Below are 12,356 nucleotides of genomic sequence, written 5' to 3'. Positions count from 1 at the left end.
CTCTGTTCTCCACCCGAGGGAGCTGGGTATTCCGGAACATCCAAACTCCGGTTCCGGAATGAATTATAAACAATTCCGTCTTGTATGGAAAGAGATGTGCATTTGTTTGTTCTGTTTTCTCCAGCTTTTTCTAGTAAATGTTTTCTGTTCTTGTACAACAACCAGGCATATTTCCCTGTTTTCAATAAGTTGCAAATTGTACATTGCTCTTGGAAAATTAAATATTTCGTACAATAAGTCGTAGTAGTTAGTAGTTGTTGTACTTGTTGTAAGCCTGGTCCCATATCTGTTTGTGGTCTTGCCAACCCCATTTCTGTCATTGTCAAGGACTTGGTATAACACACTCAAACAGACTGGCTCTCAGGCTAACTTGTCATTGTACTGTTTCCATGAGAAGTGCTGAGTCATTGTATGATTAACTATGACTAGTGTTGTACTAGGCTGCTCCGCTCTTGGGGGCAGACAGACTTCACCCAAGGAGTTGTCTGAAGTGTGGCCTTGAAAGGGAACATCACCTTCTGGATCGGAACAGAGCATTCTTGTCTTGCCTGGGTTGTACTGGAACAGGGTCTGCTGTCTAGAGAACCTATAGAAACTCATCAAGATCTCACCTCACTTGTCAACAGGTCTTATATCCTTCTCTTGTCTGCTTTTTAATTATATCCTTTCCTACTTCCTTGTCTCCTTCACTCCTTTCCTTACTTCCATTGATAGAGTTACACTCCCGACTCGTACAAAAGCATAAGAAGTATATTTTTTTATTAAAACAAAAGTGTTAAAAGGCAACATAGAATTTCTAAACTTCTACACACCAGGCAGTTAGTTCCATAGGATGTGTGTAGACATTATCAACATGCCTGAAGGAAAAACTAAGTTCACTGTCCCAAATGGCACTCTGTTCCCTATATAGTGGACTACTTATGATCAGGGCCCTAAAGGCCCAACGTAGTGCACTATATAGGGAACATGGTGCCATTTGGGACTAACAAGAGTCAAGAGCATACAATATAATACCATTTAACATAATAAAAAATAACATTTTATATTGAAATAAAAATAAATAACATGATGCATTGAAGTGCAGTGGAATCATCTCCAATATTCCCTCATCTTTTCCTTTAGCACCTGGAACCAATAGAGTGGTTCTCTGATAGAACCACTCGCTCTGATCTCTGTACAATTGAGTGTTGTGATTCTTCCTGATTTTAATTAGGAATTTCATCCTCTATTCAAATAGAATGGAAATTGACCTAGCCAAAAGCCTAACTGTCCATGTTATCCTGATCGCGGCTCTCTCTACTATAACCAGCCTAGGAGAGAGCACAGCCATGCTTCCACAGGCCATTACCCAAAGCAGGAATAACAACCTTCCTTATCAGCAGATCTGTGTTAATGCACTGACGGAACCTTCCGGAGTGTTCTACAGCCTGAGTGTTCTAATCAATACCACTCAAGGCTCTTAACTGTAAAAAGCAGACCTCTCTCTCTCTCTTCTGTCCTCCCTGACTCCCTCCATCCTCCTCTACCATCATAGGTAAAGGAGGCCGTCTCACCCTGTAGTGTAACTTGACCCTAGTCAAGGGTTGTATTTGCTATGTTCAGCATAACACTTGTTTACTGTGCTTTTCCCCTACTGACTCCACACGGCACGGTGACGATATGAATTAGGAACCCCGTTCCTAGTGGAATGAGTAGTATACCAGTGACGACAACACACATCGGAGGAGTATATTAGTAGTACTGCTTAAAAATACGTCTTACAGAATCATACTTCATCATGTTTGTGTCCATCAATAAGTGGTGGAAATTAACAATTAAAAAAACAGACACTTGGTAACCTTTTGACCAATCAGATGAGATGATGGAATGTGTTAACATTATATTATTGAATGACATTGACATGTCATTCAATATGTTTGATTCATATTTGGGGCCAGGAGTTTGGCCATATTCATATACAACAAGTCCCGTTTCCTTCCAGATACAACCAGTCATCAAAATAAAGGTCTGATGTCATAACTCATTGGAGATGCAGTTGACATGACAACACAAAACAGTATTATAAGATGAATTATAAAACAGTTAAATCATGTCTGGGGTTTTATGTTAGGAGGGTAAAAAGAGAATGTAAACTGGACTCTTAGGGGTGGGGTTGGGGGTGTGGTTAGAGTGTTGGGAGGATTCGGGGGTCTGGAATTAGAAGTTGCCCCTAACCACAGATCTAGGATCAGACTACCTTACATAGTACACTACTTTTAAGCAGAGCTCATGGCATCCTATTCCCTACATAGTACACTACTTTTAAGCAGAGCTCATGGCATCCTATTCCCAACATAGTACACTACTTTTAACTAGGGCTCATGGAATCCTATTCCCTACATAGTACACTACTTTTAACCAGAGCTCATGGCATCCTATTCCCAACATAGTACACTACTTTTAACCAGAGCTTATGGCATCCTATTCCCTACATAGTGCACAACTTTTAACTAGAGCTCATGGAATCCTATTCCCTACATAGTACACTACTTTTAACCAGAGCTCATGACATCCTATTCCCTAAATAGTGCACTACTTAGGAAATAATCTGCCATTTGGAACACGTCCATATCCGTCCCTAGAACTGGGGTTACAAACAGCTTCTACCTCCTCTGCTGTCATTTGGGAGAGATGTTGCAGGTAGCCTGAGTGCCAGTCTGTTTGTGCTATCATGCCTACGGTTTGTGTAATCCCAAACATGGAGATGGCACAAACAGATCTGCTACCAGGCTGTTGTAGGTGGTCTCACTCCTCTTGGTCGTCGTGGGTTACTTCCGTTTGCTCTTGTTGTCGGTGGTTTGGAACACGCTGGAGGCCGACATGAGGTTCTCGATGTACTGGCCTAGAACCTGGTTCTCCGACTTCAACTTCAGGTTCTCCTCTTTGACCGCATCCACACGTGCTGACAGGTCTGGAACAGAGGTACGGAACTTAGAACTAGACAGACCAGTGTTTCCTCTAGATAAAGGCTGGGTGCATCAGAGTTTGACAGGGGAGGCCACCCCGCCTAAGTAATTAATGACAGATGAAACGCCGATACAGAAGCAGAAGCCTCCTGATAGCTTATTCCACATCACTGCCAAATACTCCTCCCTCCCAGACTAGACAATGTTTTAGCTTATTCCACATCACTGCCAAATACTCCTCTCTCCCAGACTAGACTGAGTGTTTTAGCTTATTCCACATCACTGCCAAATACTCCTCCCTCCCAGACTAGACAATGTTTTAGCTTATTCCACATCAATGACAAATACTCCTCCCTCCCAGACTAGACAATGTTTTAGCTTATTCCACATCAATGACAAATACTCCTCCCTCCCAGACTAGACAATGTTTTAGCTTATTCCACATCAATGCAAATACTCCTCCCTCCCTCCCAGACTAGACAATGTTTTAGCTTATTCCACATCAATGCAAATACTCCTCCCTCCCAGACAATGTTTTAGCTTATTCCACATCACTGCCAAATACTCCTCCCTCCCAGACTAGACAATGTTTTAGCTTATTCCACATCAATGACAAATACTCCTCCCTCCCAGACTAGACAATGTTTTAGCTTATTCCACATCACTGCCAAATACTCCTCCCTCCCAGACTAGACAATGTTTTAGCTTATTCCACATCACTGCCAAATACTCCTCCCTCTCAGACTAGACAATGTTTTATCTTATTCCACATCACTGCCAAATACTCCTCCCTCCCAGACTAGACAATGTTTTAGCTTATTCCACATCAATGCCAAATACTCCTCCTTGCCAGACTAGACAATGTTTTAGCTTATTCCACATCACTGCCAAATACTCCTCCCTGCCAGACGTGACTGAATGTTTAGCAGCACCAGATTGCTGTATTAAGGTACATTTAAACACATCCCAAATGGAACCCTATTCCCTACACAGTGCACTACTTTTGACCAGGACCCATAGGGAATAGGGTGCCAGTTTGGACAAACCCTTAAATCCATCTGAGTCAGGAAGGGAGTAGCTGTATTAGCCTCACAGAGAGGATGAGAGGGTGGCTCGGTCAGGGTAACACCCCCCACCACTCTCCACACTAAACCGTTGGAGATAGAGTGGACGGATACGATCGGAGACCCATTTAGGAGCTCCATTAACACAACTGGGGCGCCACTGATAACCTCACTGACAGAGAGGAGATACATGAACACACCCTCCACTGTGTAACAGAGATGTGTTACCTTCCACTGTGTAACAGAGAGAGATGTGTTACCTTCCACTGTATAACAGAGAGAGATGTGTTACCTTCCACTGTGTAACAGAGATGTTACCTTCCACTGTGTAACAGAGATGTGTTACCTTCCACTGTGTAACAGAGAGAGATGTGTTACCTTCCACTGTATAACAGAGATGTGTTACCTTCCACTGTGTAACAGAGAGAGATGTGTTACCTTCCACTGTGTAACAGAGATGTTACCTTCCACTGTATAACAGAGAGAGATGTGTTACCCTCCACTGTGTAACAGATGTGTTACCTTCCACTGTGTAACAGATGTGTTACCTTCCACTGTGTAACAGAGATGTGTTACCTTCCACTGTGTAACAGAGATGTGTTACCTTCCACTGTAACAGAGATGTGTTACCTTCCACTGTGTAACAGAGATGTTACCCTCCACTGTGTAACAGAGATGTGTTACCCTCCACTGTGTAACAGAGATGTGTTACCTTCCACTGTGTAACAGAGATGTGTTACCTTCCACTGTGTAACAGAGATGTGTTACCTTCCACTGTGTAACAGAGATGTGTTACCTTCCACTGTGTAACAGAGATGTGTTACCTTCCACTGTGTAACAGAGATGTGTTACCTTCCACTGTGTAACAGAGATGTGTTACCTTCCAGTGTGTAACAGAGATGTGTTACCTTCCACTGTGTAACAGAGATGTGTTACCTTCCACTGTGTAACAGAGATGTGTTACCTTCCACTGTGTAACAGAGATGTGTTACCTTCCACTGTGTAACAGAGATGTGTTACCTTCCACTGTGTAACAGAGATGTGTTACCTTCCACTGTGTAACAGAGATGTGTTACCTTCCACTGTGTAACAGAGATGTGTTACCTTCCACTGTGTAACAGAGATGTTACCCTCCACTGTGTAACAGAGATGTGTTACCCTCCACTGTGTAACAGAGATGTGTTACCTTCCACTGTGTAACAGAGATGTGTTACCTTCCACTGTGTAACAGAGATGTGTTACCTTCCACTGTGTAACAGAGATGTGTTACCTTACACTGTGTAACAGAGATGTGTTACCTTCCAGTGTGTAACAGAGATGTGTTACCTTCCACTGTGTAACAGAGATGTGTTACCTTCCACTGTGTAACAGAGATGTGTTACCTTCCACTGTGTAACAGAGATGTGTTACCTTCCACTGTGTAACAGAGATGTGTTACCTTCCACTGTGTAACAGAGATGTGTTACCTTCCACTGTGTAACAGAGATGTGTTACCTTCCACTGTGTAACAGAGATGTGTTACCTTCCACTGTGTAACAGAGATGTGTTACCTTCCACTGTGTAACAGAGATGTGTTACCTTCCACTGTGTAACAGAGATGTGTTACCTTCCACTGTGTAACAGAGATGTGTTACCTTCCACTGTGTAACAGAGATGTGCTACCTTCCACTGTAACAGAGATGTTACCCTCCACTGTATAACAGAGAGAGATGTGTTACCCTCCACTGTGTAACAGAGATGTTACCCTCCACTGTATAACAGAGAGAGATGTGTTACCCTCCACTGTATAACAGAGAGAGATGTGTTACCCTCCACTGTGTAACAGAGAGAGATGTGTTACCCTCCACTGTATAACAGAGAGAGATATGTTACCCTCCACTGTATAACAGAGATGTGTTAACCTCCACTGTATAACAGAGAGAGATGTGTTACCCTTCACTGTAACAGAGATGTGTTACCTTCCACTGTGTAACAGAGAGAGATGTGTTACCCTCCACTGTGTAACAGAGATGTGTTACCTTCCACTGTGTAACAGAGATGTGTTACCTTCCACTGTGTAACAGAGATGTGTTACCTTCCACTGTGTAACATAGATGTGTTACCTTCCACTGTGTAACAGAGAGATGTGTTACCCTCCACTGTGTAACAGAGATGTTACCCTCCACTGTATAACAGAGAGATGTGTTACCCTCCACTGTATAACAGAGAGAGATGTGTTACCCTCCACTGTATAACAGAGATGTGTTACCTTCCAGTGTATAACAGAGATGTGTTACCTTCCAGTGTATAACAGAGATGTGTTACCTTCCACTGTGTAACAGAGATGTGTTACCTTCCACTGTGTAACAGAGATGTGTTACCTTCCACTGTGTAACAGAGATGTGTTACCTTCCACTGTAACAGAGATGTGTTACCTTCCACTGTGTAACAGAGATGTGTTACCTTCCACTGTGTAACAGAGATGTGTTACCTTCCACTGTGTAACAGAGATGTGTTACCTTCCACTGTGTAACAGAGATGTGTTACCTTCCACTGTGTAACAGAGATGTGTTACCTTCCACTGTGTAACAGAGATGTGTTACCTTCCACTGTGTAACAGAGATGTGTTACCCTCCACTGTATAACAGAGATGTGTTACCCTCCAGTGTCTAACAGAGATGTGTTACCTTCCACTGTATAACAGAGATGTGTTACCTTCCACTGTAACAGAGATGTGTTACCTTCCACTGTAACAGAGATGTGTTACCTTCCACTGTGTAACAGAGATGTGTTACCCTCCAGTGTCTAACAGAGATGTGTTACCTTCCACTGTATAACAGAGATGTGTTACCTTCCACTGTATAACAGAGATGTGTTACCTTCCACTGTAACAGAGATGTGTTACCTTCCACTGTGTAACAGAGATGTGTTACCCTCCACTGTATAACAGAGATGTGTTACCTTCCAGTGTGTAACAGAGATGTGTTACCTTCCACTGTGTAACAGAGATGTGTTACCTTCCACTGTGTAACAGAGATGTGTTACCTTCCACTGTGTAACAGAGATGTGTTACCTTCCAGTGTGTAACAGAGATGTGTTACCTTCCAGTGTGTAACAGAGATGTGTTACCTTCCACTGTGTAACAGAGATACACCCTCCACTGTGTAACAGAGATGTGTTACCTTCCACTGTGTAACAGAGAGAGGTGTGTGTAACAGAGAGGTGTGTGTTACCTTCCAGTGTGTGTTGTAGCTCCAGCACCTGGTTGATGAGCCTCGTCTTCTCCTCCATCTCTACCTGGTTCTCCATGTCTCCTGACAAACACAACACACACTATATTACTGAACACACACTATATTACTGAACACACACTATATATTACTGAACACACACTATATATTACTGAACACACACTATATATTACTGAACACACACACTATTACTGAACACACACACTATTACTGAACACACACACTATTACTGAACACACACACTATTACTGAACACACACACTATTACTGAACACACACTATTACTGAACACACACACTATTACTGGACACACACACTATATTACTGAACACACACTATATTACTGAACACACACTATATTACTGAACACACACTATATTACTGAACACACACTATATTACTGAACACACACTATATTACACACAAGCACACAGTATATTACTGAACACACACATGTAAACAATCAGACGATACAGACCGACAGCATCAGACAGACTGATAGACAGCATCAGACGATACAGACAGACAGCATCAGACAGACAGACAGACAGACAGCGACTGACACAGCATCAGACAAGGCTCATCAACCAGGTGCTGGAGCTACAACACACACTGGAAGGTAACACACACCTCTCTGTTACACACACCTCTCTGTTACACACACCTCTCTGTTACACACACCTCTCTCTGTTACACACACTGGACAGACAGCATCAGACAGACAGACTGACTGACAGCATCAGACAGACAGACAGACTGACTGACAGCATCAGACTGACAGACAGTATCAGACTGACTGACTGACAGCATCAGACAGACAGACAGACAGACAGCATCAGACAGACAGACTGACTGACAGACAGCATCAGACAGACAGACAGACAGACAGCATCAGACAGACAGACAGCATCAGACAGACAGACAGCATCAGACAGACTGACAGACTGACAGCATCAGACAGCATCAGACAGACAGACAGACTGACTGCATCAGACAGACAGACAGCATCAGACAGACACAACCAGAGGATGTGTTGTTGTTTGTGGCATCACCATCCATGTCGCAGTTCATGGTGAAGTCCTTGTTGTCCTGTTTGGTATGCAGGACTGCACTTCCTCTGTCCACTGTATGTAGACACACACACATATCAAGGTGAGCAAAAAATATAGTTAGCTACTATCATATGATTTTTGTTATACATTTTTATTTAACTAGGTAAGTAAGTTAAGAACAAATTATTATTTACAATGACGGCCTAACCCGGCCAAACCCTAAGCAGGATGACGCTGGGCCAATTGTGCGCCGCCCTATGGGACTCCCAATCACGGCCGGTGTTGATACCGCCTGGAATCGAACGAGGGTCTGTAGTGACGCCTCTAGCACTGAGATGCAGTGCCTTAGACAACTGCGCCACAACGGTCCAAAACAACTTAACATGTGCGGGAAATGTCATTGCAGGAGCACTGCCATCTCATTCAAAGTGACCTCACTCATCTGGCTCGATCCAAAAAGCTGGGAGTCTCCAACTAACGGTCCCCAGTTAACTCCTCCATCTGTCTAACGGACTATTAATTCAAATGACGCGGATAAAGGTAGCTAGCTAGATAAGTGAACAACAGTACTGTACGTTAGCTGGCTACCATCATCCAAATACCCAAACAAGAAGACAGAGGAAGCCATAATAGGCCAAGATGACAAGTGATGCTAGCTGGCTCTCTAGCTAACGTTACAGTAGCTAAACAGCAACACACCCGAGATCAGGTAGCTAGCTAGTAAGTTAGCATAGCGGCAAGCTAATGTTAGTCATCTAGCTGGTTCATACAATAAGCTAACATTTTACAGAAAAGCAAGAAAACTGAGAAAACGACTACTATAGCTAACTACCGGCTGTCAAATTAATAACCGCGATATTATGATGTTAGCTTGTGTACATAGCTAACTCGTAGTTAGTCACAATGCTTGTTACAGTAGCAAGTTAGACAGCTAAAATCTCAGAAATCTGTCAAATCCGTAGAATTGACGTGCGATTCTCAACTACAAGCCTAGCCACGTAGTATTGTTTATATTTCTGAAATCTCAGTCACTTACCCTTCGAAATAATAACAATATTGTGTCAAAACCTTAGCCGGTTTGTGTGGATAACGTTATTAGCTGCTAAGACGACACTGCGGCTTCCCATGTATGACAGTCTGCGATGGGACGTCCTCACACACGTCCACATTGGCTGGGTGTAGGGATCGACGCGGCCGATAGGGGGAGCCCGCGCAATGCAAACAGCCACAGGTGGTAGCAAAATAACGACGACATTTATTGGGCCCCGTCCCGTAACAATATGCTTGTATGACCTCATTCCCTCCTCTTGTCTACTTGCTCCTTCCACTAGATGTAGACTAGTAGTCTGATGAAGGGAAAACGTGAAGGACATTTGATATCCGATAGGTGTGGCAGCACTGTGTGCGTCTGTATGTGTGCATTGATTGTGCAGGTTGTATCTGTTTGTGTGCGCACATGCATGCGTGAGTATTCCATTTAATTTGTATTCTGTTCTTCACTATAGTACAGCCTCAGACACCATAAACACACACACACACACACACACACACACACTGCAGCTCTGACAGTCTCTCGGTCACTCCCTTAGTAGTGAACTACACAGGCTAGCGGTGCAGCAACAGTTGGCAAGGCTAGACCAGCCGTAACACACACACACCATATCACAGCCACCAGGATCAATGTGCTTGGTTACTCTCTGATCTGTGCTCCAGTTTGAAGGGTTTATATGTCTCCTTCTGTCTGCAGCTAAGACTAACCCAGGTGAGGCTGTTGCTTGGCCAACCCTACCCAGTCTGTACCTCCAGTCCTAGGGTTCTGTAGCTTATAGTACCTCTATGTTCTGTAGCTTATACAATGTTCTGTAGCTTATAGTACCTCAATGTTCTGTAGCTTATAGTACCTCTGTTCTGTAGTTTATAGTACCTCTATGTTCTGTAGCTTATTCAATGTTCTGTAGCTTATAGTACCTCTGTTCTGTAGTTTATAGTACCTCTGTTCTGTAGTTTATAGTACCTCTATGTTCTGTAGCTTATAGTACCTCTATGTTCTGTAGTTTATAGTACCTCAATGTTCTGTAGCTTATAGTACCTCAATGTTCTGTAGTTTATAGTACCTCTATGTTCTGTAGTTTATAGTACCTCCTATGTTCTGTAGTTTATAGTACCTCTATGTTCTGTAGCTTATTCAATGTTCTGTAGCTTATATTACCTCTATGTTCTGTAGCTTATAGTACCTCAATGTTCTGTAGTTTATAGTACCTCTATGTTCTGTAGTTTATAGTACCTCTATGTTCTGTAGTTTATAGTACCTCTATGTTCTGTAGCTTATTCAATGTTCTGTAGCTTATATTACCTCTATGTTCTGTAGTTTATAGTACCTCAATGTTCTGTAGTTTATAGTACCTCTATGTTCTGTAGCTTATTCAATGTTCTGTAGCTTATAGTACCTCTGTTCTGTAGTTTATAGTACCTCTATGTTCTGTAGCTTATAGTACCTCTATGTTCTGTAGCTTATTCAATGTTCTGTAGTTTATAGTACCTCTATGTTCTGTAGTTTATAGTACCTCGAAGTTCTGTAGCTTATAGTACCTCAATGTTCTGTAGTTTATAGTACCTCTATGTTATGTAGTTTATAGTACCTCTATGTTCTGTAGTTTATAGTACCTCTATGTTCTGTAGTTTATAGTACCTCTATGTTCTGTAGTTTATAGTACCTCTATGTTCTGTAGCTTATTCAATGTTCTGTAGCTTATAGTACCTCTGTTCTGTAGTTTATAGTACCTCTATGTTTTGTAGCTTATAGTACCTCTATGTTCTGTAGCTTATTCAATGTTCTGTAGTTTATAGTACCTCTATGTTCTGTAGCTTATAGTACCTCTATGTTCTGTAGACTATACCCAGATTGTACGTGACTCTGAATTTATATGGAATGCAGGTAGTTCCTTGTCTGATTGTTCAGAATAATTCTCTACAGGACTCAACAGAGGTGTTACACCTCTCTCTGTCTCTCTCTCTGTCTGTGTCTCTCTGGGGAACGTGGATTTACAGTGTGTTTGTGTCTGTCTCTGTCTCTCTGTGGGAACGTGGCTTTACAGTGTGTTTGTGTCTGTCTCTGTGTCTGTCTCTCTGGGGGAACGTGGTTTTACAGTGTGTCAGTCTCTCTGGGGGAACGTGGTTTTACAGTGTGTTTGTGTCTGTCTGTCTGTGTCTCTCTGGGGGAACGTGGTTTTACAGTGTCTTTGTGTCTGTCTCTGTCTGTGTCTCTCTGAGGGAACGTGGTTTTACAGTGTGTTTGTGTCTGTCTCTGTCTGTCTCTCTGGGGGAACGTGGTTTTACAGTGTCTTTGTGTCTGTCTCTGTCTGTCTCTCTGGGGGAATGTGGCTTTACAGTGTGTCTGTCTCTGTCTGTGTCTCTCTGGGGGAACGTGGCTTTACAGTGTGTTTGTGTCTGTCTCTGTCTGTGTCTCTCTGGGGGAACGTGGTTTTACAGTGTGTTTGTGTCTGTCTCTGTCTGTGTCTCTCTGGGGGAACGTGGTTTTACAGTGTGTTTGTGTCTGTCTCTGTCTGTGTCTCTCTGGGGGAACGTGGCTTTACAGTGTGTTTGTGTCTGTCTCTGTCTGTGTCTCTCTGGGGGAACGTGGTTTTACAGTGTCTTTGTGTCTGTCTCTGTCTGTCTCTCTGGGGGAACGTGGTTTTACAGCGTGTTTGTGTCTGTCTCTGTCTGTCTCTCTGGGGGAACGTGGTTTTACAGTGTGTTTGTGTCTGTCTCTGTCTGTGTCTCTCTGGGGGAACGTGGTTTTACAGTGTGTTTGTGTCTGTCTCTGTCTGTGTCTCTCTGGGGGAACGTGGTTTTACAGTGTGTTTGTGTCTGTCTCTGTCTGTGTCTCTCTGGGGGAACGTGGTTTTACAGTGTGTTTGTGTCTGTCTCTGTCTGTCTCTCTGGGGGAATGTGGCTTTACAGTGTGTTTGTCTCTGTCTGTGTCTCTCTGGGGGAACGTGGCTTTACAGTGTGTTTGTGTCTGTCTCTGTCTGTGTCTCTCTGGGGGAACGTGGTTTTACAGTGTGT

The 12,356-nt window shown here is 43.1% G+C and overlaps 1 protein-coding gene and 1 long non-coding RNA gene across 10 annotated transcripts in view; both read right to left on the bottom strand.

The window, feature by feature from the left end:
- Positions 1 to 742: 742 nt before the first annotated feature.
- Positions 743 to 12,356, bottom strand: part of LOC129844382 (short coiled-coil protein B) — a 12,163-nt gene continuing 549 nt past the window's right edge. Inside the window, exons 1-4 of one of the 4 annotated variants that reach the window (XM_055912702.1) lie at positions 9,328 to 9,471; positions 8,292 to 8,363; positions 7,222 to 7,299; positions 743 to 2,950 (exon numbers count right to left, since the gene is read on the bottom strand). In XM_055912702.1, the coding sequence (XP_055768677.1) occupies positions 2,808 to 2,950; positions 7,222 to 7,299; positions 8,292 to 8,310 (240 nt within the window). In that variant the 5' untranslated portion in view covers positions 8,311 to 8,363; positions 9,328 to 9,471 and the 3' untranslated portion in view covers positions 743 to 2,807. Of the gene's footprint in view, positions 2,951 to 7,221; positions 7,303 to 8,291; positions 8,364 to 9,327; positions 9,472 to 12,356 lie in introns of those variants that run through there. The other 3 variants (XM_055912701.1, XM_055912699.1, XM_055912700.1) reach the window with 3 other exon arrangements.
- Positions 2,957 to 7,215, bottom strand: LOC129844384 (uncharacterized). Of its 6 annotated transcripts, none has more exons than XR_008757942.1 (3): positions 5,728 to 7,215; positions 4,328 to 5,643; positions 2,957 to 4,269 (listed from the first exon to the last, which is right to left on the bottom strand). It is a non-coding gene; the product is annotated as an uncharacterized LOC129844384 (long non-coding RNA). The 6 variants fall into 6 exon arrangements; XR_008757945.1 differs by having other exon boundaries at positions 2,957 to 4,301; positions 4,356 to 5,643; XR_008757943.1 differs by having other exon boundaries at positions 2,957 to 4,355; positions 4,558 to 5,643.

The sequence above is a fragment of the Salvelinus fontinalis genome, unplaced genomic scaffold, assembly GCF_029448725.1.
Source record: "Salvelinus fontinalis isolate EN_2023a unplaced genomic scaffold, ASM2944872v1 scaffold_0202, whole genome shotgun sequence".
Classification (NCBI taxonomy): domain Eukaryota; kingdom Metazoa; phylum Chordata; class Actinopteri; order Salmoniformes; family Salmonidae; genus Salvelinus; species Salvelinus fontinalis.
Note: the sequence above shows the minus strand (reverse complement) of the source record. Positions and strands in the feature narration are given on the sequence as shown.